Raw genomic sequence first — 21770 nt, 5'->3', positions numbered from 1 at the left:
TTAATAGGTATATAATTTGTATTTTAAAATTTTAAGTACTCATTTGGTCTTTACTTTGGTTTCTATTTTTTCTATGCTCGATTATTTATGAAATTTAGTTTAATTTTGATTTTTTTCCCCAGTTTGGTACAGTTCAGTGCACTCGGATAAATGTACTCAAACCTAGGGGTGGGCATTTTACCCGAAATCCGAAGTGGCACCCGAACCCGATCCGAAAAACCCGAACCGAAATCCGAACCGAAGTAGCAAAATATCCGAACGGGTATTGAATTAGGAGAGATTGGATATCCGAACCCGAACGGGTAATATCCGAACCCGAATGGATATCCGAAAATAACCGAACATATGATAATTAACCTTATATTTATAGTTTACATCTTTCATTTTATATAAAATATTTATATTGATACTACACATACTTTAAATTCATATGATATACATACAATTACGTAGAAGATGATTTGTTATTCGCTTAAAATGCATGTCAAACTTTTTATTTCAGCAATTAACAAAAAGTTACATCCAAAATTTAAAAACAATAACCAAATTAATGTCTTTTTAGTTTGAAAATATTATGTCCAAATCTATTAACCATGCAATCTATTAAAAATAAAAAAAAAGTTAAGTGAAAAGTTATATATTTAAATACAAGAAATTTGAGAAATGAAAATTTTCATTTTTTTTTCTTCAAAATCTAAATATCCGAACCCGATCCGAAATAACCGAAACCGAACTTAAAATACCCGAACCCGACCCGAAGTACAGAAATACCCGAACGGGTTCTACACCTCTATACCGAAATACCCGAAAATCCGAAATACCCGATCCGAACCCGAACGGGTATCCGAACGCCCACCCCTACTCAAACCTATACATTATCTCTTATATAAGAAGAATTTATTTAATTTCAAAAATAAATCCGCGCTTTTTAAGCGCGGATCAAAATCTAGTATGTCTTTAAAGTCGGTCGCTCTTTTCCTATTTTATTTTTGGGCCCAAATTATCTCTTTGCAAAAATGTTCCAATTTTTCTCATCTTTGTAATTATCTATTGAAACTTGACATTATCTTCTCCGGCTAATAAAAGATAGACCATGGTAGTAGTCTTGGAAGAACTCTACAGTATCACAACTCCATTCCGTGATGCTAGAGAATGCTTCACCTCTTGAGATTATGGATAAAGCCCTCGAGACATTCGGGAACCATATTGCCATCGCAATTAGGTAGATATTACATTTTCAGATTGGTCCCATGATATGATTATGATTAATCTGATTCTTTTGTTTTCTTGTGTTTGCAGAAGATGTTGCTCTAATTGAGTATGCTCATTTAACTGGGAGACCATACAGAGAGTGTTTAGCTTGGATACATGGAGTTCGAACCCTGAGACTTATGATGAGGTGGAGAGACACTATGGGATAAGGATTGAGTTTATGTTTCCTGACTCTGTTGAGGTTCAAGGTTTGGTTAGGAACAAGGGTTTGTTCTCTTTCTATGAGGATGGTCATCAAGAGTGTTGCCGTGTTCGAAAGGTGAGACCTTTGAGGCGTGGGTTTAAGAGCTTGGATCACTGGTCAGAGGAAAGATCAGTCTCCGGGGACATGGCCTGAGAATCCCGTTGTTCAGGTTTAGGGATGTCAAGTTGGGCGGCCCACACCCAAATGGGTGTGTACAGTTGGGCCATTTAACACCCATACCCAAAAACACCCACACCCATTTAATACCCATACCCAAAAACACCCACACCCAAGTTAGCCCATACCCATTGGAAATAACCCAAGACCACCCATTATTATTCTTTTTAACAATTAGCTCAATTTTGTTCATAATCAATTATTGTAAACTCAATTTACAAACTTATATACTTATAGAAAATAAAAATTATAGAAAATTTGTATAAACTCAATCTAAAATTATAGAAATTTTTATCAAAATTTTTATCAAAATTCTCAAATTATTTCCCATTCCACCTCCTGATTCATTTCCCAAAATATCCCACACACAAGCAAATACATATTAAATCTACCAGAGAACATGACAAAGATCACCAAAGCTTGCTTATCTAATCTATAGCATAACCATTTCTTCTCTGAGTTTTGTTCCTAAAGCTAGTAGATACCTGTCAAAGATTAAGGCTCTGAAGGGTTTTTCTGCAGTTTCAGGAGGTGGAGGTATCCTTTGCCGAGCAGAGTATTGCTTTGCTACAGTCTAACTCAATAACCTACACAAACAACCAGCAAAGAATCACAAAGCAAAGTTAAAAGGCCATAACCAAATTATTATCTGAATGACTGCAAGTAACAGGTAAAGAATAACTGTCAAGTTACACACATAACAAGAGAGCTGTATAAATAAGTACACAATTCAAATAATATTCCCCAAATACATACACTTTAGAGTGCAATGAAGACCTCTTGTACTCCAGAAACTCTGAGTATATCCATGCTATGAAGACAGGGATGACTCCGAGCAGAAACGAAACCTGCATTTAAAGAGAAATACAATACACGTCAACCCAAAACCAAATCTCAAGTGTGCATCGTTTCTGAACCCAAAACAAAACAATATTCTAAACGATTCATCATCATCATCAGAACTAGAGTAAACAATGGAAACAATGGAAACGAGATTATCATCCACAAAACACACAAAACCCACAACACCCACAACTAAAATCGCGAGATCAGAGCTAAAATCGAATCATACCTGAAATTGTAGAGAAATGAAGAAGGGAATCGATGGGAGGGAAGAGAGAATCGTATGGATTGATGAACACAAGAACAGTAGACGAAGAGAAATCTGGGAGGAGAAAATCGTTGGTTGCAGAAAGAATCGCGAGAGAGAAGAAAAGAAACGTGAAAAATTATTTCTGATTTATTTTTTCCCAAATTCTCTAAACCCTAGAAATTAAGTTTTTGGGCCAGCCCAACACCCATTTGGTTTGGACCAGTTAACCCATGGGCAAAGTGGGTCTTTAACCCAATTGGACCATTAATTATTTGGGTATGACCATCACCCACCCATGTTTGTTTGGAATGGGTTAGCCCATGGGTGACCCAACCAATTGACACCCCTATTCAGGTTGATCCGGTTTTCCAAGGTTTGGATGGTGGAGCTGGTAGTTTGGTGAAGTGGAATCCGGTTGCTAATGTTGAAAGGAACCATGTGTGGAGTTTCTTGAGGGCTATGGACGTTCCGGTTAACACATTGCACGCGGTATGTTTCCATCGGCTGTGAGCCGTGCACAAGAGCGGTTTTACCGGGACAAAATGAGAGAGAAGGGAGATGGTGAGGGTAACAATTTAAATGGTGAATCGAAAGCCGTAGTTGCAGATATCTTTAAGTGAGAGTTTTGTGACTTTGAGCAGACAAGGAGTTGAGAATCTGATGAAGTTGGAGAACAGAAAGGATCCATGGATTGTTGTGTTGTATGCTCCTTGGTGTCCCTTTTGTCGTATGCTGAGTTGGCTGATAAGTTAGCTGGAAGTGGAGTCAAGGTTGTGAAGTTCAGAGCTGATGGGGACCAGAAGGAGTTTGCTAAGCAGGAGTTACAGCTCGGTAGCTTCCCGACCATACTTGTCTTCCCCAAGAACTCTTCAAGACCGATCAAGGATCCATCTGAGAAGAGAGATGTTGATTCTTTGACCTTGTTCTTTAATCTTGTCCGGTAGATCACAGCCAAACCAGTCTGACATTTCCATGAGAAAGAGAGATCAAAGAAGAACCTTCTCATTTCGTTCCTGGTTGCTATAACAGATGGAAGTTAGTGTTTGAAGAACACTTCATAACATTAGAGATCCGATCCATCCACTGTGCAACAAAGCTTGAGTTTTTGTACTACAGTGAAGATTTTTCAATGTAAACTCGTGGTTATTAGTGAAATTAAGCTCTTGTTTCTTCACATTGATGTCAAATTATCCTCAATTACAAAGATTTGTGATTTTAAGAATCAGAACCAGAGTACATACTCTCTCTCAAATCATTTGTGATTTCTACTCAGTTATCATGAAGTGTAACTAACAGAGATGACCATAGAGAGCACTAGTTGACTAGTGACTAGTGAGTCAAGATAGAAGAATGAAACGGAGGAAACAAAAGCAATGTAAACAGAGTCTCAAATTAACTGAAAATAGAATATTTGTTCAAATCCAGTGAAAACCACAGAAAGAAAAATCCATTATCGGAGCGAAAGAAGCTAGAGGGGAAAACGAATGTACAATCAGAGCATCACAGAGAAGATCAAAGTAAGTCATGGCAGAGCAATATTAGCAGAGGCAGATCCAAACGTGTTCTCTCCACTGTATGTCATGTAGAGAAACCCATCTTCGTCTTTGTGTTCTTCATAGATTGCAGACATCAATGCAGCTGTTGATAAGAACAAGAAAAAGAGAGACCAAGTCAAGACAGGAAGGCTACAAGTTGAAGATTCAGAACATATTGAAAAGTCTCAATCTTTAATTACCAGTTGGAGGTAACGTGTTCTTGACAAAGACAAAGATCGCTTTCTCGGCTCCAAGCTTGATTCTTTTGCGCACAACGTACACAAATTGTCCAACGGTTAGATCAGCTGGCACAAGATACCTAAGAGAAGAACCAAAATCAGATACAGCTTTTCAAGCTAAGAATCAATAATCAATATGTGACATATGTACTCACTTCTTCTTGTCAATGTCAGGAACATCACTCTGTCCAGCTTTCTCCACAATCACCTGTATTCAGTTTCTAATCAGAACAAATATGTAATTGAAAGAACTAATCAAAGCTCAAGGAAACATACAGGAACTCTGTCTTGGTACTTCTCTCTGATACGAGTAGATTCAGCCATTCTCACCTCTGAGAGAAACAAAACCATTATATCAAACACAAGCGTAGAAACGAGCATCAAAGATCAAATCAGAACCATATTCAAAAGTTATATAAGCTAATCCAAATTTGAGTTTCATTATAACAAAGATCAGAATCGTACCACAATCGTTTAGAATCAAACAAGAAAAATAAACGCTTAACGATAAAGCAAGAGAGAGGAGAAACAACGGAACTTACCCAGAGGGTTAGAAAGCTTGAAGGAGTTTTTTGCCATGGCGATTCGATCAGTATCTGCGATTATTACGAAAGAATTAAAAAAAAAACAAATCTTTATCCTTTTTGGCGAAATCGAGATGGAACCCAGAATATGTAATTGATAGAACAGAGGCGAAATCAAACAAATACCTAAAGAAGAAGAAGAAGCGAATCGATGATCGAGAGAAACTAGGGTTCGGTGATCAAAGCCTGAAGGAAGAGAATATTTAAAGAATGTATTTAGGGTTTAGTGATTGTTTCCTACACGGCACCCTAACTTTGGATTTTTACTATTTATTTTTATTTTTAATTATCTTGGATATTACGACGCTGTCTTACGTCAGCACCAGTATTATGGTCGGCGTTTGTTGGGCGGGCCTTTATATGGATCCTTGCTGGGCGTTTTGGATCTTACTCTAATCACGATTTACTTTTTTGAAAGATGGTTTTCAACATTTTTATTAGATGTATATTATCTAATAAATTAGGCTAATAAAAAATTATTAGTTTTAAAATGTCATGATTTCCAAATTTTTAATACTTAATGTTGATATATAATTATTAGATTTAAAAAAACAAAAGTTTAAAAGTTAAAACATATCCTTAAATACTATATTACATGTTAATAAAAAATGTATATTATCTAATAAAGTAGGCTAATAAAAAATAGTTAGTTTTCAAATGTCATGATTTCAAATTTATGTATATTACTAAAACATCTAAAAGGGAAACTCACTAAATAAATAAAATAAGAAACTTTCCAACTTATAAAGTATTGGATGACTATAAATAATTGTCTAAAGTTCTAAAAGTTTTCAAGATTTACTTTGAGAAAGAGAGAAATATTGAAAAGAAAAAATAGATATTTACACAATGGTTGCGTATGCCACTTCTTTAGTTTTCAATTATTTTAGAAAAGGTTTGAATAAAAATGAAGTTTTTGATTGAGTGGTTCACTTTTGGGAAGCACGTAACATCAACAAGGGTGGTTTGCTTATGGGTCTCGAGTTATTTTTTATTGATCAAAAAGTATAATTTTTTTTTATTTAGACATTTTCAATTTAAAATTTAATAAGCACGACATTGTTTGTTTGACACAAATTTTTACAGGGAACAACAATCCCACACCTTCGTACCAGCTAATCGTATAGGATGCTATGAAGATGATTTAAAGGCTGATGTAGTCTATAAGATTAAGAACTTCTTGGTCATCAACGACAAAACAAGTTACAAGGTGATTTCTCACAAGTTCTTAATTCAATTCACTCAGCAAATAATTATTGATCAAAAAGTATATAAAAGTTAAGGCTATAAATTATGATTTTAAACAACCAATCGTATTATGAAAAATCATTAATTTATTTTATCAGTTTTTAAAATGTCAAAATTTCCAAAAAGTTATTTATTTCCAAATAAAAAATAAACCATTATCAAATATGGAAAACTTACAAAAGTAAAAACATCATAGATAAGTTAGCTTAATATATCGCATAATTTTGAAAAATAACCTTAAAATTACCAAAATAATAATTAATTTAAAAATGTATTTTGACAGTATTTTAAAATTTTGGTTTATATACTATATAAAAGTTAAGGATATAAGCCACTAGGAACGTTCATATAGGATTAAAACCACCAATCAAATTATGAAAAATCATCATCTTAATTTTTGCTATCTATACTATATAAAAATTGAGACTATATAAAAATTGAGGCTATAATCAAAATATAAAAATCATAATTTTAATTTATTATTTTTTTAATGTTAAATTTTCCAAAATTTATTATTTGAATAAAAAATGGAATTCAATATCAAAAAGGCAAACTACTAAATAAATAATTTAAAGGAATTGACTCATATATATATATACTAAATATATGGAAATTTAACATAAATCTATATTATATAAAAGTTTAGGCTATGTAATAAAATAAAAGTTGAGGCTATAAGTCACGGAAGATGACCACACGAGATTTAAAACAAACAATTATATTATGACAAATAATTATTTTCAAAAATGTCAACATTTCCAAAACAATATTCATTTAAAAATTAAATATATACCAATATCAAACAAAGTAAATTGACCAAAGTAAGACATTATAAATAAATTCACTTAATGTATATGATATTTTTGAAATTTAACATTAAATCAAAGTACAAAATAAAAATTAATTTTAAAATGCAAAGCTTTTAAAAAATTATAAGTAAATAAAATTAACTCATGATTTTCAGAGTTTAGGCTATTGAAAATAATTCACAAATAACATATACTACATATAAATTGCGGCTATAAATCATTGATAATATTCATTGACAGTATACACATAGGATAATAAATAACCAATCAAAATATGAAAAAAAAAATTATAGTTTACTATTTTAATATGTTCAAATTTCCAAAACTGATTATTTCAATACAAAATATAATTCAACATCAAATAAGGTAAACTAATAAATAAATCATTAAAATGGAACTGACTCATATATATACTAAATATTTAGAAATTTACCAGAACAAATTAACTAAAATAAAATATAAAGAATATCCAATTTTAACTTGCAAGACTAAAAAATAAGATATACTCTTCAAAATTAAATTTCAAAAATTTTATTTTATAGATTTGATAAAAAAATTGTGTATCATTTATCATTTTTGTTTGATTTTATATTTAAAATAAATTAAAAAATCAAATTAATTATATAATAAAAATTTAAATTCTCTGTATATATTATATTTTGAATTTTTAAAAACGACCATATAAGCCTATCAAAAATCACACAATGAAAATTTTGTGACCAATGATTTAAATCTATACTATTAAAGCAGAATCCTTCTTAGGATTATACCCCTAACTTTTTCAATTAATTACAAAAAATTCTATTACTTTTTTTAATTGTTTTTAATAGTTTTCGGAAATTAAAAGCCTAACAAATTAGGAAATAGTATGTTTCTCCAACTAAACAAAACAGTCCAATAATTTAAACAATTTATCTATCCTTTTTAAGCCCATTTCCTGTATTTGTAAGCTAATTTATCCATCGTTTTTTAATTGTTACATACAATAAATTCAAAAAATAATATATAGAAACAAGATTTTCCGATTTAACAAAATTAATTTGATGAACACGCAGAGAATATATTCTGTTTGACATGGTAACTGAATTTTCCAAATACTAATCTTAAAAGATAGAGATATTCGATAATAAAAAAAAGATCCCTCAACTTTCTCCTAAAACCTAAGATTCTCTTTTGTCGGTTTTAGGATACTTAGACATGTTTTGGGTTGAGTTATAGAAAACAAAAGTTGGTGTTGATTTGTAAGCTCAACTTACCAGTAACCCTTCATGTAATTTTTGATCCTATAAGCTTTAAAGCTCAATTTTTACTTTTTTTTTATATTCGTTAACATAAACATGGATAATTTTTGTTCTTATCAAAATGGTTATTTTTATGAATTAATTTAAAATGGTTCTTATTTTGTATAATAAATTTTAATTTTAAAATAAAAAATCTTGATAGTTTTCCGGAAGTTATTATATATTGTAAGAGTTTTAAATATAATTTATTTTCATTATTAAAATCAACTTCAATATAAATAGATTTACAAAAGATAAGAAATATTACTATGTAAGATACGGATTTCTCAATACAACAAAATCACAAGAATATTATATGTTAAATATTTAAATTTAGCCGATTTTTTTTAAAAAAATACAAAAATGTGATTTTTAACCGTATTATCCAAAAAACAGGTACCGAACCAGCACCAAATTAAACTTGAAACTTTATCGAGTTTTTAATATTTTATCACAATCAAACTGAGAGCTAAACTAATTAATCTGAAACCAAACCTAAATTTACAAATAATCGAATGGTCCCTATATTTTTTAATTCGAAAAAAACAAAATCACAACTGAAACTGAAAACCATAAAAATAACAAATTACAGTCGAACTGAAAATTGAACACATGTGCCTAAAATATTAGTGAACAAATAGATGGATTAATAAATTTTTAAACGAAAAATATCCCGCGCTTTGTAAGCGCGGGTCAAAATCTAGTTCTCCTTATAACAAAATACAAATGACTATAAAATCATATGAGTAAGAAGTATCATTTAATAAATATTAGATTAAAAGTATATCTATTTTAATACTCCCTCTGTTTTTTTTTATATTTGACATTTTAAATGAAATATTTTGTTCCAAATTATTTGACTTTTTCAATTTTCTATGTAAAATATATTACTAATTAATGCTAGGTGACCAATGATATTGTAGTTTCTATTTTATTATTGGTTAAATTGTAGTTTGGTAAACAATTAATGATGTTTTTGTTTAGAAAATTTAATGTTTTTTAATCTATGTGCACAATCTTAAAGCTTCAAATAAAAAAAACGGAGGGAGTATTTTTTTATATTAAACTATATACCATATAAAAACATAAATATTTTAATTTCAATAATAAACTATATACCATATATTAAACTATATACTATATACAATAAAAGTTTGTTATACACCAAAATAATTAAACTTTATTAACCCAAAAATCCATAATATATAACTAATATTTTTTAAAGAAAATTGCATTTATGTAACATTAATATTTTAAAGTATTTTGCGCAAGGTCACTACCTAGTTGGTTACAAAAAGAAAATAAATTTCATGAAAGTCCTACAAAACCTCTTCAGTCACAAAATTTCCGACATAAATAAAATATTTATCCAATGAAAGGCCAAAACAAATACAACCGAATTATGCTTGTAACTGCATTATTTATAAACATCATTACGAGTTCTTGACAAATTAAACATTATAACACCAAAAACGCAAAAAAAAAAGAAGAAGGAAGAGTCGGCTCATATATGATATATGATCAAAGAGGTTCCAAACAAATCAAGCCTGTGCATTAGCTCCAGCAACAATCTCAAGGATCTCACCAGTGATCTTAGCTTGACGCTTTCTATTATACACCATAGAAAGCGACTTCTTAAGATCAGAAGCATTATCTGAAGCACTACTCATTGCACTCATTCTAGCTGCAAGCTCACTCGCCAATGACTCCTGTAAAGCCCTTAGAATCTGACTGTTAAGATACAGAGGCAACAAAGCATCAAGAATCTGAACAGGGTCTTGCTCGAACTGCAAGATGGGTGAGAAATCAGCAGTTGGTGTCCGAAAAGTCTCTCTTTCAACCGTAAGTTTCCCTTCTTTGGTCGTTAACCTGAAGAGCTCGTCTTCAGCAGCGTCCACACAGTTCCCATTAATGTCACAGATCTCTCCTTTGGGAGATAGAGGCAGTAGCGTGTGTATCACGGGTTCTGATTTGACCAAAGAGACAAACTTTGTGTACAAGAGCTCGACTTTGTCGACCTCTTCGCTTATAAACAGAGAGAAGACATCATCAGCTACAGCTTGAGCTTCTTTCGCGGTCGGTAAGGTTCCGGCTTCGAGGTACTTGTCGACGGGGATGTAAGGACGACGGAGGAAATAAGAGTTTCCCTTTTTCCCCACGCTAATGACTGTGTAGTCAAGACCTAGGCCTTGAAGCTCTTTGATCCTTGCCTCTGCTTTCTTGATGATGAAGTTGTTGAATCCACCGCATAATCCTCGGTCTCCTGTTACAACAACGAGTGCAACTTTCTTAACCGGTCTGATTTTGGTTAAGGGCACATCTATATCATCGGTTTGAAGCTGTTCGTTGATGTTGTAAAGAACTTCAACTAGGGTTTCTGAGAATGGTCGGCCGTTGACCACAGCTTCCTGAGCTCTCCTGACTTTTGCTGCAGCGACAAGCTTCATGGCTTCAGTGATCTTCTGAGTGTTTTTGACTGAGTCGATACGGTCTCGGAGCTCACGAAGAGAGGACTGGATTGGAGAGACAGAGGAAGATCTTGAAGGAGATGAGTTGTGGTTTGGGAGAGGAAGTGGGTTGAGAATAGAACGGAAGGACAAGGAAGAGGAATCAGAAACAGATAGTTTTGATGAAACCCACATTGTTGTTAGATTAGTACAAGCCATTGTTCTTGATGTTCTTGTTCCAACAGAGGAGAGATGTTTCTTCTCTCTTTTTGTTGTTTGTTTAGAATTTGTTTTGCTTTAACCTTATCTATGTTCTTTGATTGTAAGAAAGAAGAGGTATTTGAGTGGAGGGAAGAGATGGTAATGGATGAGGTTTGGAGATAAGGTTTATTCTTCTTTAGGTTTTTATATTCTTCAGCGTAGGACACATCTTATTGTATTGACGTGGTGTTGTATAAGTGGATGGTTTCAGATTTTCTTTTGTTTATCAGCCAAACAAATGGTTACGAGCTTTGAGTAGTCTTTCCCAGTGAGAGGAAATATCTGATAACAAGTGATAGACATCTCCTGAAGTTGAATACCATACATAGTAGTACCTAGTTACATGCATGATTTGAATGGCATCTCCTGCTGCAACGTCATAATCACACAGCTTTTGAGATGAACAATTTTTTGTTTGCTTTCACTTTTTATTTTATTTTATTTCTATCACCAACCAAATAATTTATTACCAGCTCAGCATTTTCATAGATCCTAAAAATTATAAATTTTAGAAATTTTATTAATTTTTTAGAATTTAACTAGGTGATTTTTACATGCTTATGTACGAATATGAATATTTCTAAAGTAAATATACTATAATAATTGATTGCTATTTACTTTTTTAATTTATAATTGTATGCATCATTTATATTAATAATATTATATTAGTTTAATTATACATATGATTTTACATATGTTATATCTAATCGGTTTTGTTGTTTTTATAGTCGATATAGTTATCATTTGGGTAAATTGGATAGCATCTATGAATTCAACTGTAATATCTTTTATTCTAAATATATTAAAATTTTGATAAATTGCTTATTTGCATTTAGGTGATTTTTGTCTTAAAAATGTAAATATATTTTATGAAGATTATGTATAACTTAAGATATATTGTGATTATAATGAAATAAAAAATAAACTAAAGTGTTTGATTCCAAAGTACATAAATTAATATAACGATAATATTCTGAAGTCTCATGCATATATATATAAATTTTACAAAAGTATTAAATTGTAACAGTTGGTTAATATTTTATTTGCATTTTTGATATGTTTTGAGTTGTCCTATGATTTATATTTATAAAATAAATTACAATTCGTATAAATTATATATTGTATCGTAGTTAAACTATGATTTTAGATATAATTTGGATTAGTCGAGGCACTCATGTTCTGAGTATATTTAGTTACATATATTCTTTCAAATTCAAAATGAAGTATAATTATTTTTATTATAATTAAGTCAAATCAATTCAATTTTATTTATCATTTAAATGTTCATGTATTGTCATAATATTTATCAAATTATATGTTCATGTTTCTAAAAAAAATATTAGAAAATAAAGCGATGATCAATTGGAAGTTACATGCATAAGTAGCTGATACATTTTTGGAAGTTACATGCATAAGTAGCTGATACATTTTTGGAAGCTCATGAACACATATCAATATTTACAATAATTAACATATTTTATAAATTCTAAATAACTTTATACCTTTGATTTATTGAATAAAAACTGAAATTTATTTTACATAATTTTAAAAATGAGAATTAAGATTTACTTTCGTATTTTGATTATGTTTATATTAATTTTACAATCATATAAACATAAAATTTAAAAGCAAATCTCTATAATATTATTTTAAATATTATGTTTAAAATACAATTATTTATTTAGTCTCTTTTAAAAAAATATATACATATAATAAAAAGGAATTTTTTATAAATTAAAAAAAAAATGAATTGAAAAAAATATATATGTCTATATAATATGATTTCATAAAAAATGGAAAGTTCATAAAATAATAATATTACATTTAAAAAATATTTTTAAATAATATAAAATATACTTTTGAAATATTAAAATACTTTCTTTACATCTATATTTTCTTTGATGAAAAAGATAAATTTGTATATAATGTAAATTTATTAAGAACAATTTACACATATAATCTTGATATTAGAAAAAGAAATATTATTTCTTTTAAAACATAATTGTAAACAATGAAAAAAAATCAAAGTATTAGAAATATTTTTATATATCTATCTATTTTCTTAGATGATTACATAAAATAATTAGGTAACATAAACTGATATATGTTTAATTAACTAAAAATAGTTTATAATTAATATTATTTAAATTTTTTATTTATTTTTCATATATTTAGTTGACTATAATATCTTTAAATTACAGCAAAAAATATTGATAAATTGTATTTTACAGATATAGTATTATTTTCAAATACAATCACAATTTTGATTTACTGCTTATTTTAGAAATATTAAAAAAAACTAAAAATAAGTTTTAAAAATCAACATCGCTTGATCAAATAGTTACAAAATATTATAATGAGGTAGATATATTATATTTTATCATTATTAAAATTATTTGTTTCTTAATATTAAATTTTCTTATAATATTTTCCAGTGCTCATGCACGGGTATAAATATTTATGAAATAATTGAATGATAAGTATTATTAAATATTATTTTTTGTTTATTTATAAGTATTAGGTTATTTTTTTTATTTTATATATATGTATTATATGAATGATAAGTATAATTATGTTACCATCTTAATTAGATATGTGATTGGGAAACATATATGTTCCTCCACAAACACAAATTGATGAAGAAACACAAGTCTTAAGCTGAGGAAATATTTGCATGGTGGATGGTTCAGATACCTTCACAAATCAATTCAGTGGAATTGGATGAGTTTGGAAGGATATAATGGCAAAGATCCAACTCATGGGGACACATAACATAAGGAGGCATGAGATGGCACTACAGTCAGAATTGGAAGCGCTAAGATGGGCAATGGAGAGTATGTTACAACATTCTGACTATAGAAGATTTGTGACAGATTGCAAGGACCCGATTGCAATGGTAAAGGACCCACAAGCTTGGCCAAATTTCTCAACTGAGCTGGAGGTCTTCCAAATTCTCAAGTTGTGTTTTCGGACTTCAAGATTAGCTACTTCCCAAGGACGTGCAATGAGATTGCAGACTCGCTAACTAGGAATATATGTTCTTTTCATAGATCTCTTTTTTATCTTGATTGTTCTAGTCCGGTCTGGTTTCCTAGACTACCTCAAGTTTGAGTAATAGAATAACTGTTTGTTGTCAAAAAATAATAATTAGATATGTGATTTTAAATATTATATTTCATATTAATTCAATTTTTCTTGGACAATAATTCAATTATTTATTTTTGGTATATTGAGTTACTTTTATTCTTATAAATTGAGCAACGATTTTTGTTTATTTTATTCATAAGTGAGTAGTCGTTTGATAAAAATATAATTATAATAAATTATTATTTTTGAATAAAGTTATCTATATTATTTTATTTTTAAATTTATTTTGTAAATTATATCTTAAAAGTTTATATATATATATATGTATATTTCTTTTTGTTTATGTTTTTAGCAAATACAACAAATAAAAAATTCGTTTATATGTAAAACTACGTGTTTTTCCCCGCACATGCATGCATAATCTTCTTAATTTTTTTTTTAATTTTCATAGTAGAAAATATTATTTCTAGTTAATAACAGAATATATATATATATATATAAGAATTATCTTTTTAAAAATATTTTTTATTTTTAATTTTGACAATTTATCTTTATTCAAACTTTTGCATATTTTTTTATATCTTAATTTTTTTAATCTTTTATAGTTGAAAACATTATTTTCAGATAACAATATATATATATATATAATTATCTTTTTCTAATATGTTTTATTTTGATAAATTTATAATAATTTACAATTATCTAATATAAAATATAAATCTAATATTATTAACATAAAACTCGTTTTTAAAATTTTTAACTTTTATAATAGAAAACAATATTTTCAGATAACAACACAATATAGGAAAATTGCCACAAATAGCATATTCATAGTACCACTTTTCATGTTTACACTAACCATTTTTACTCTCACTTTTAATGAAAGGCAAAAGACAATTATACCCTTAGGGTTAACTAATCTAGACTTAGGGTTTAGAGTTGAGGGGTGGGGTAGGGTTTTTGGAATGTGAAATTTAGGATTCTAATAAATATATAAATAAATACTTAAAAATATATAAAAAATTTTAAAAAATATTTTCAAACATAATTTTCGTTTATCAAAATGAAATTTGAAAACAAAAATAAAAAAATTCGAAAAAAAAACTATAATAAAAATTATAAAAAAGTTCAAATTTGAAAAAGTACAATTCGAAAACATAAAAAATATTTACTTATTTCATTTTTCTATTTTTTTAATTTTTTTAGTTTATTTATTTTTATTTTTTATGTAAATAATGATTTATTATATAAATAATAACAAGGGCATAAGTATCTTTTGCCATTTAATAAAGAAGGTATTTTTGAAAATTTCTCTTTAGTGGTGGTAAAAAAGAAAAGTGGTACCATGAAAGGGCTAAACATGTAATTTCTCCCACAATATATATATATATATATATATAATATTTTTTTTAAAATATGTTTTTATTTGACAAATTTATCGTAATTTATAGTTATCTAATATACCATATAAATATAATATTATTAACATAAAATTCGTTTTTAATCATATATAAAAAAATTCATTAGGAATAGTATAGATATCAACCTATTTTACTTTCAATGTGAGAGTTCGGATACAAAATTTACTTTCAAAAATAATAGTATAGACCTATATAATTTCTTTTTTTTTTTTTTTGATGAAATATCAAATTTATTGATCAAGCAAAGAATGTTATTTACATAAGTATGACTACTCTACTATCTTTATGTATGAACCAGTGCTTCTTCACATACTAAGCTGGAACCAACGGCTGAGTAATCCTCCATATTTGTGATCGAACCTGTATTTGAGTGATGAGATTCTGTTTCTCACTGCCTTATCAATGCGCCGACGCATATGATCAGTGGTGACTCTGCTTTGCTGATGACGCCTCCCATTCCTTTCTCTCCAAATGTGGTAAATTGTGGTCTGCAACAAAAGCTTCACCAAAACAGTATCAGCTTTCCCTTGACTCATTCTTTGTATGCGATGCAGTGTCCATTGCCAATCCGGATTGATGCTGATGCCAATAAGTCTCCTAGCCAGACTCTCCCACACTGTGTAGGAATAAGGACATGCGAAGAACAAATGATCACGCGTTTCATCTCTCTCTCCACAAAGTTCACAACTCTGTACCATTCCCCATTGTCTCATACGATCACCAGTTGATAGTCTATTCTTCACTGCTAGCCAAGTTATGAATGAGAATCGTGGGACCCCTTGTGTGAACCAGATTACTCGACTCCACTCGACTGTAGGCCTCCTAGACCTCACTTGCTCCCACGTACTAGCCGCAGAGTAATGATCTCTGTAATCATCACTCCCATGCTTCCACAATACTATGTCCTTGCCGTTCTCTGGTTGCGGAGGTTCTCTTTGTAAGATACTATTTCTCAGCTCGTGGAACCTACGGCTTCTACTTCCTCGTATGCTCCACTCTTCCAATGTAACAGCATCGCTAACCTTAGCGTGTCTCCTAATGCCCAAATAAGTAGTGCCTGTAGGACCTGTGATGTCGATCAGCTTCCCTTGCCCCAACCAATCATCAAACCAAAAGTGACAGTTGTTGCCATCTTGGATATCAAACCTCAAAAATTCATAAGCCACATCTCTCAATTTGAGTAACTTCCTCCATATCCAAGATCCCTTTGTGTCATCTCTTACATCCCAGAATGAATTATATTTGAGCAAATAATGCTTAACCCAGCTCACCCACAGTGAAGTAGGTTGAGTGAAGAGACGCCAAATGAGTTTCAGAGCAAATACTCTGTTCGTCTCCCGCAGCTTCCGGATTCCAAGACCTCCCTCCTCTTTTGGAACACACAAATCATCCCAACTGACCTTTGCTTTATGAGTTTGTGTTGGTGAGCCTGACCAGAGGAAGGCACTACACATACTCTCTATCTTATCAAGACATTTCGCAGGCAGTATGAATGCCTGACTCCAAAAATTGACCATACTGGCTATGACTGATTTAATCAGCTGTAGTCGTCCTGCAAACGATAGAGTTTTGTTGGACCAGCAGAGCATTCTACTTCTGATTTTATCTATCAATGGCTCGTAGTCATGGCTGGTAAGTGTCTTAGTCGTCAGTGGCATGCCGAGGTAGCGAATAGGTAGTGTGCCCACTCCAATATTTAACGATTCTGCTGCAGCAAGTAGGTCACTGATATTATGCCCTGATGCGAATATAGAAGACTTAGCCACATTAATGTGGAGACCAGACATTCGAGCGAATCTTTTCATAACCTCCAGAACGCCCATAAGTGAACCCGTTGTGCCCTTGGTGAATACTAATATATCATCAGCAAAACTCAGATGCGTGAGCTTAACTCCCTCACACTGCGGATGATAAGCAAACTCACCTGCTGCTGCTGCTTTGTTCAAGAGCTTAGAAAGCACATTGTTCAGTATAACATAGAGATATGGTGAGAGTGAGCAACCCTGCCGTATTCCTCTAGCACTAGTGAAAAAACCCTCCAGACTTCCATTAACAGACACTGAAAAAGCCGCAGTAGTGATGCAGAGCCGGATCCAATTGACAAACTGAGGAGGCAAACCCATGGCAAGCAGAACCGAGGTGATGAAAGACCATTTCACTGTATCAAAGGCCTTGGATATGTCAAACTTGATAGCACACTTCGCTTCGGTCACTGATCTGTGATAGCCACTAACTAGTTCTGAGGCAAGCAAAACATTCTCCAATAATAAACGATCTGTGATGAAAGCACATTGGTTGGCTTCAATGGCTTCCGGGAATATGATTTTGAGTCTATTAGCAAGTACTTTGGAGATAACCTTGTACAAGAAGTTACAGCAGGCTATTGGTCTATACTCCTTCATTGTCTGTGCATTCGTTGTCTTCGGTATGAGAGAGAGGATTGTAGCATTAACACCAGTAGGCATGAAGCCGAAGAGAAAAAAGGATTGCACCGCCACAATGAATTCCCTGCCTATAATAGACCAAGCTGCCACGAAGAACTCTTTGGTGAAGCCATCTGGACCGGAGACCTTGCCGTTAGGTAAAGCTTGGAGAGCCTGATATATTTCCTTCGCTGTAACAGGGCAAGCCAGCGCCGCTGCAGTTTCATTTGAGCACCGGTATGTTAATAGCTCCTGAAGGGAAGCAACTGAAGTTTCCTCCAATGTAGCATCCTGGCTCTGCAAGAATGTCTGAAAGTGAGAAACTGCCTCTTTTTTAATATCCTGATCAGATGTGAGCACTTCTCCCTGCCCATTAACCAAGCTTCTGATCGTGTTTCGAGCAGCCCTTGTCTGCACCACTGAGTGAAAAAATCTTGTGTTTTGATCTCCCACTTGTAGCCAACGAACACAAGATTTTTGCATGTAAAATTTCTCCTCAACGCGAGCTAATCTATTCCACTTCTCTTCTGCTGCTGCTGCTCTAGCTATGTTTTCAGGACTAGGATCTTGTAGCACTGTGTTCTGACAGTTACACAACTCTTCATAGGCCTGCTTAGTTCGCGCTGGTAAATCCCCATAGTGTGTCTTGTTCAATGCCCGCAGAGGCTGTTTGAGGAGTTTAAGCTTCTTATGAAACCTAGAGAGGGCTGACCTCGAATGGTAAATAGGCTCTGTATTATCCCATACGTCCTTAACCGTAGCTAGGAAATCTGGATGTTCTGTGAGGTAGTTAAAGAACCGGAATGGTTTTCGAGCTTGATTCACAGCACCTGTCACCCGTATCACACATCTGGCGTGATCAGAGACTCCCCCAGCATCAAACTGTGCAGAAGCCTGAGGATAATGGCTCAGCCATTCACTATTAACCAGAGCTCTATCTAACTTTTTCCCAATCGGGTCTTCAACTCTTTTATTCCACCATGTAAAAAGAGCCCCTGTATATGGCAGATCCGTGACCATACAATCAGTTATCGCCTCCTGAAAGTGTCTCATCCCTATCTGATCACCTCTGTAATCCATAGCCCGAGAATGCTCACTAGAAGAGAGTGTGGCATTAAAATCCCCCAAAATTATCCACGGTAATTTGAGATGACAGTAAGCCGCCTTAGTACCCCTCAGCTCTTCCCATAGTGTCATTCTCTCGCCAACTGTGTTGAAAGCATATATCGCTGAGCAAATAAACTGCTCACCTGTGCTTGGAATTTGAATAGCACAGGTAATAACTTGTGCACTCATATGCAGCTTCGTAACTATAACATCATTAGACCAGCAAAACCAAATTCTGCCAAGGTGATGAAATTCATAATTAGTCAGAGAATTCCAAGTGGGCATCGCTGCATTCATACACCTCGTATGATTGTTTTCCTGTACCCTCGTTTCCAAAAGACAGCCAAAAGATGGTTTTTCCTCTTGTAACCATGTTCTAAGGGCTCTGTGCTTGCGTGTCATGTTGAATCCACGCATGTTCCACGCGAAGAAGGACTTCATAACTTCCTACCGGAAGTTTTTTTCGTTGTGCCCTGCATCCCCACATACAGTAGATCCTTAGAACGGGCAACCTTGCCCCTCGCTTGCTTCTCATGCATATATATAAATTTTACAAAAGAACTAAATTATAACAATTGATTAATATTTTATTTTCATTTATTAATATTTTTTGAGTCATCCTATAATTTACATTTATATAATAAATTATTATTATAAAATTATTTATTCTGATTGTAGTTAAATCAATAATTTTAGATATAAATTAGATTAGTCGAATCACTCATGTTGTAAGTATATTAAGTTATATATATTCTTTCAGATTCAAACTGAAGTATAATTATTTTTTATTATCATTAAGTAAAATCAAATTAATTTTATTTATCGTTTAAATGTGCATGTAGTTTAATAATATTTATCAAATTATATGTTGAAGTTACATTCATAAGTTTATGCCTTAGAACACATATCAATATATACAATAATTAAAATATTTTATAAACTCTAAATAACTTTATACCTTAGATATATATATTACATGGTAAACTGATATTTATTTTAAGTAATCTTTCAATGAGAATTCAGATTTTCTTTATCACTAAATTAAACTATACAAAGAATAAATATTAATAAAATCATATAAGTAGGAATATTTATTATTCAAAATCATTAATTGTCATATATACTTTAGCCACATTAGGCAATTCCGTAAATTTTATTTAAAGAAATAATAAAAAACATTAATAATAAATTTATGGTTAGTTTAATAAAAAGCTTATTATATAGATGGACTAACATATTTCTATAATGATACTAAAAATCAATCTAGTGATGACATGTAACTACAAAAAAAAAGTTTTAATGTCTTTCAATTAATATATAGGAGATGGTATTTGACTTAATTCTCCAATACTTTGACTTTGGTCATATATGCGTACGAAAATTATGATATCTACCTACACAAATGATTTTTTTATTTTTGAAACAAAGGCTAAAGGATTAATTTATAATAATTTGAAAAATATTCTATTTTTGAAATTCAAAAAAAAAAATTGACGATTACACAATTTTATCCTGATTTAATATAAAACTAAAAATCTATTGAGAGAAATAGATATGAGTACCTTAAAATTAGTTAGACATGCGGAAGAAAAATACGAAGCTTGGTTCTGAGCTAATGCGGCTGCTGCTACAACAACACAACCACTAAGTTATTCTGATTCAAGAGTCTTATGCTTAAAGAACATATAATTATTTGGATCATGGACCTCTACATCATAATTTAGTGGCTGAGATTGGGTCTGTAAAGAGATTTTTGGACAAAACTAATTAATGGAGACAAGGAACTTCGGACGATGGAAATCAGCTTTGTACTCATAATTAGCAGCGCTCATTTGGACGATGAAAAGTATACAAAATCATTCAGATTATCAGAATTTTGAAGCTCATTGCAAAGACTTGATCACCATGATGGCAAAATCTCATGCATAACCAAATTTCTTTACAAAGCTGAATATAATAAAGCCTCTTCAAACACAGTTTCAACTTTCGAGCATTCAAGATATCGTATATTCTTCGGACGCAAAATGCAATTTCGGATTCTCTAGGTAGAATTACGAGATATTTTTTAATAGAAAGTTTTGTTATGTTGGTTATTCTATTCTTGTATGACTTTTCAGACCACTTCTAGTTTAAGTAATGAAATGGCCGTTTGATATAAATAAAAAAAACTAAATATTAAAATAATTAAATACAAAATTGTTTATATTTTGAAATAATCATATATTTGAGATAAATATATGTCAATGATTTAAGACAAAATATATATAAATTTCTTAAATAATCTATACTATTATTTGAGAAGTGAATACGTTTATTTATCCTCTTCTCCATGATTTTAAAACCAATTAATTTTTATTATTAAGAAAATATTTTAATATATTTATTTTTCACTATATTTAAGATAATTAATTAATAAATAGACATCGACAAATTCTATCGCTATATATGTACAGTATTATTTAAAATAATATTTAAGTATATATATTTATCATGATATTTGGGGTTATTAATTAAATAAATAAATTAATAATAGATATTTAAAATGTTATTGGTAATATCATAATTAGGTTTATCTTATATGCAGTTTATGATTTTAATGGTTA

At 31.0% G+C, this 21770-nt stretch overlaps 2 protein-coding genes and 1 pseudogene across 2 annotated transcripts; 1 reads left to right on the top strand and 2 right to left on the bottom strand.

Annotated features, from left to right (window-relative positions):
• Positions 1–821: 821 nt before the first annotated feature.
• LOC106430066 lies at positions 822–4215 on the top strand (annotated as a pseudogene).
• On the bottom strand, positions 4096–5352 carry LOC106430047 (autophagy-related protein 8a). The gene is made up of 6 exons (XM_013870824.3): positions 5211–5352; positions 5043–5096; positions 4777–4832; positions 4656–4708; positions 4462–4580; positions 4096–4364 (listed from the first exon to the last, which is right to left on the bottom strand). The coding sequence occupies exons 2-6, from the start codon at positions 5077–5079 to the stop codon at positions 4249–4251; spliced, it is 381 nt and encodes a 126-aa protein (XP_013726278.1). The 5' UTR covers positions 5080–5096; positions 5211–5352; the 3' UTR covers positions 4096–4248.
• A 4413-nt stretch (positions 5353–9765) lies between these two features.
• Positions 9766–11432, bottom strand: LOC106430073 (ATP synthase gamma chain 1, chloroplastic-like). The gene has a single exon (XM_013870849.3). It carries the CDS (start codon positions 11085–11087, stop codon positions 9963–9965), a length of 1125 nt encoding a protein of 374 aa, XP_013726303.2. The 5' UTR covers positions 11088–11432; the 3' UTR covers positions 9766–9962.
• Positions 11433–21770: the final 10338 nt, after the last annotated feature.

Source organism: Brassica napus, chromosome A2 (genome assembly GCF_020379485.1).
Source record: "Brassica napus cultivar Da-Ae chromosome A2, Da-Ae, whole genome shotgun sequence".
Taxonomy (NCBI): Eukaryota; Viridiplantae; Streptophyta; class Magnoliopsida; order Brassicales; family Brassicaceae; genus Brassica; species Brassica napus.
This window is presented reverse-complemented; position numbering and strand designations above follow the sequence as displayed.

Excerpts from the sequence above, each read along its gene's own strand:
- LOC106430047 (XM_013870824.3), bottom strand. The coding sequence starts at position 5,079 with ATGGCAAAAAACTCCTTCAAGCTTTCTAACCCTCTGG. Across the intron at positions 4,709-4,776 it reads AGTACCAAGACAGAGTTCCT|GTGATTGTGGAGAAAGCTGG; the intron begins GTATGTTTCCTT and ends AACTGAATACAG. Across the intron at positions 4,581-4,655 it reads CCTGACATTGACAAGAAGAA|GTATCTTGTGCCAGCTGATC; the intron begins GTGAGTACATAT and ends TTCTTCTCTTAG.
- LOC106430073 (XM_013870849.3), bottom strand. The coding sequence starts at position 11,087 with ATGGCTTGTACTAATCTAACAACAATGTGGGTTTCATCAAAACTATCT.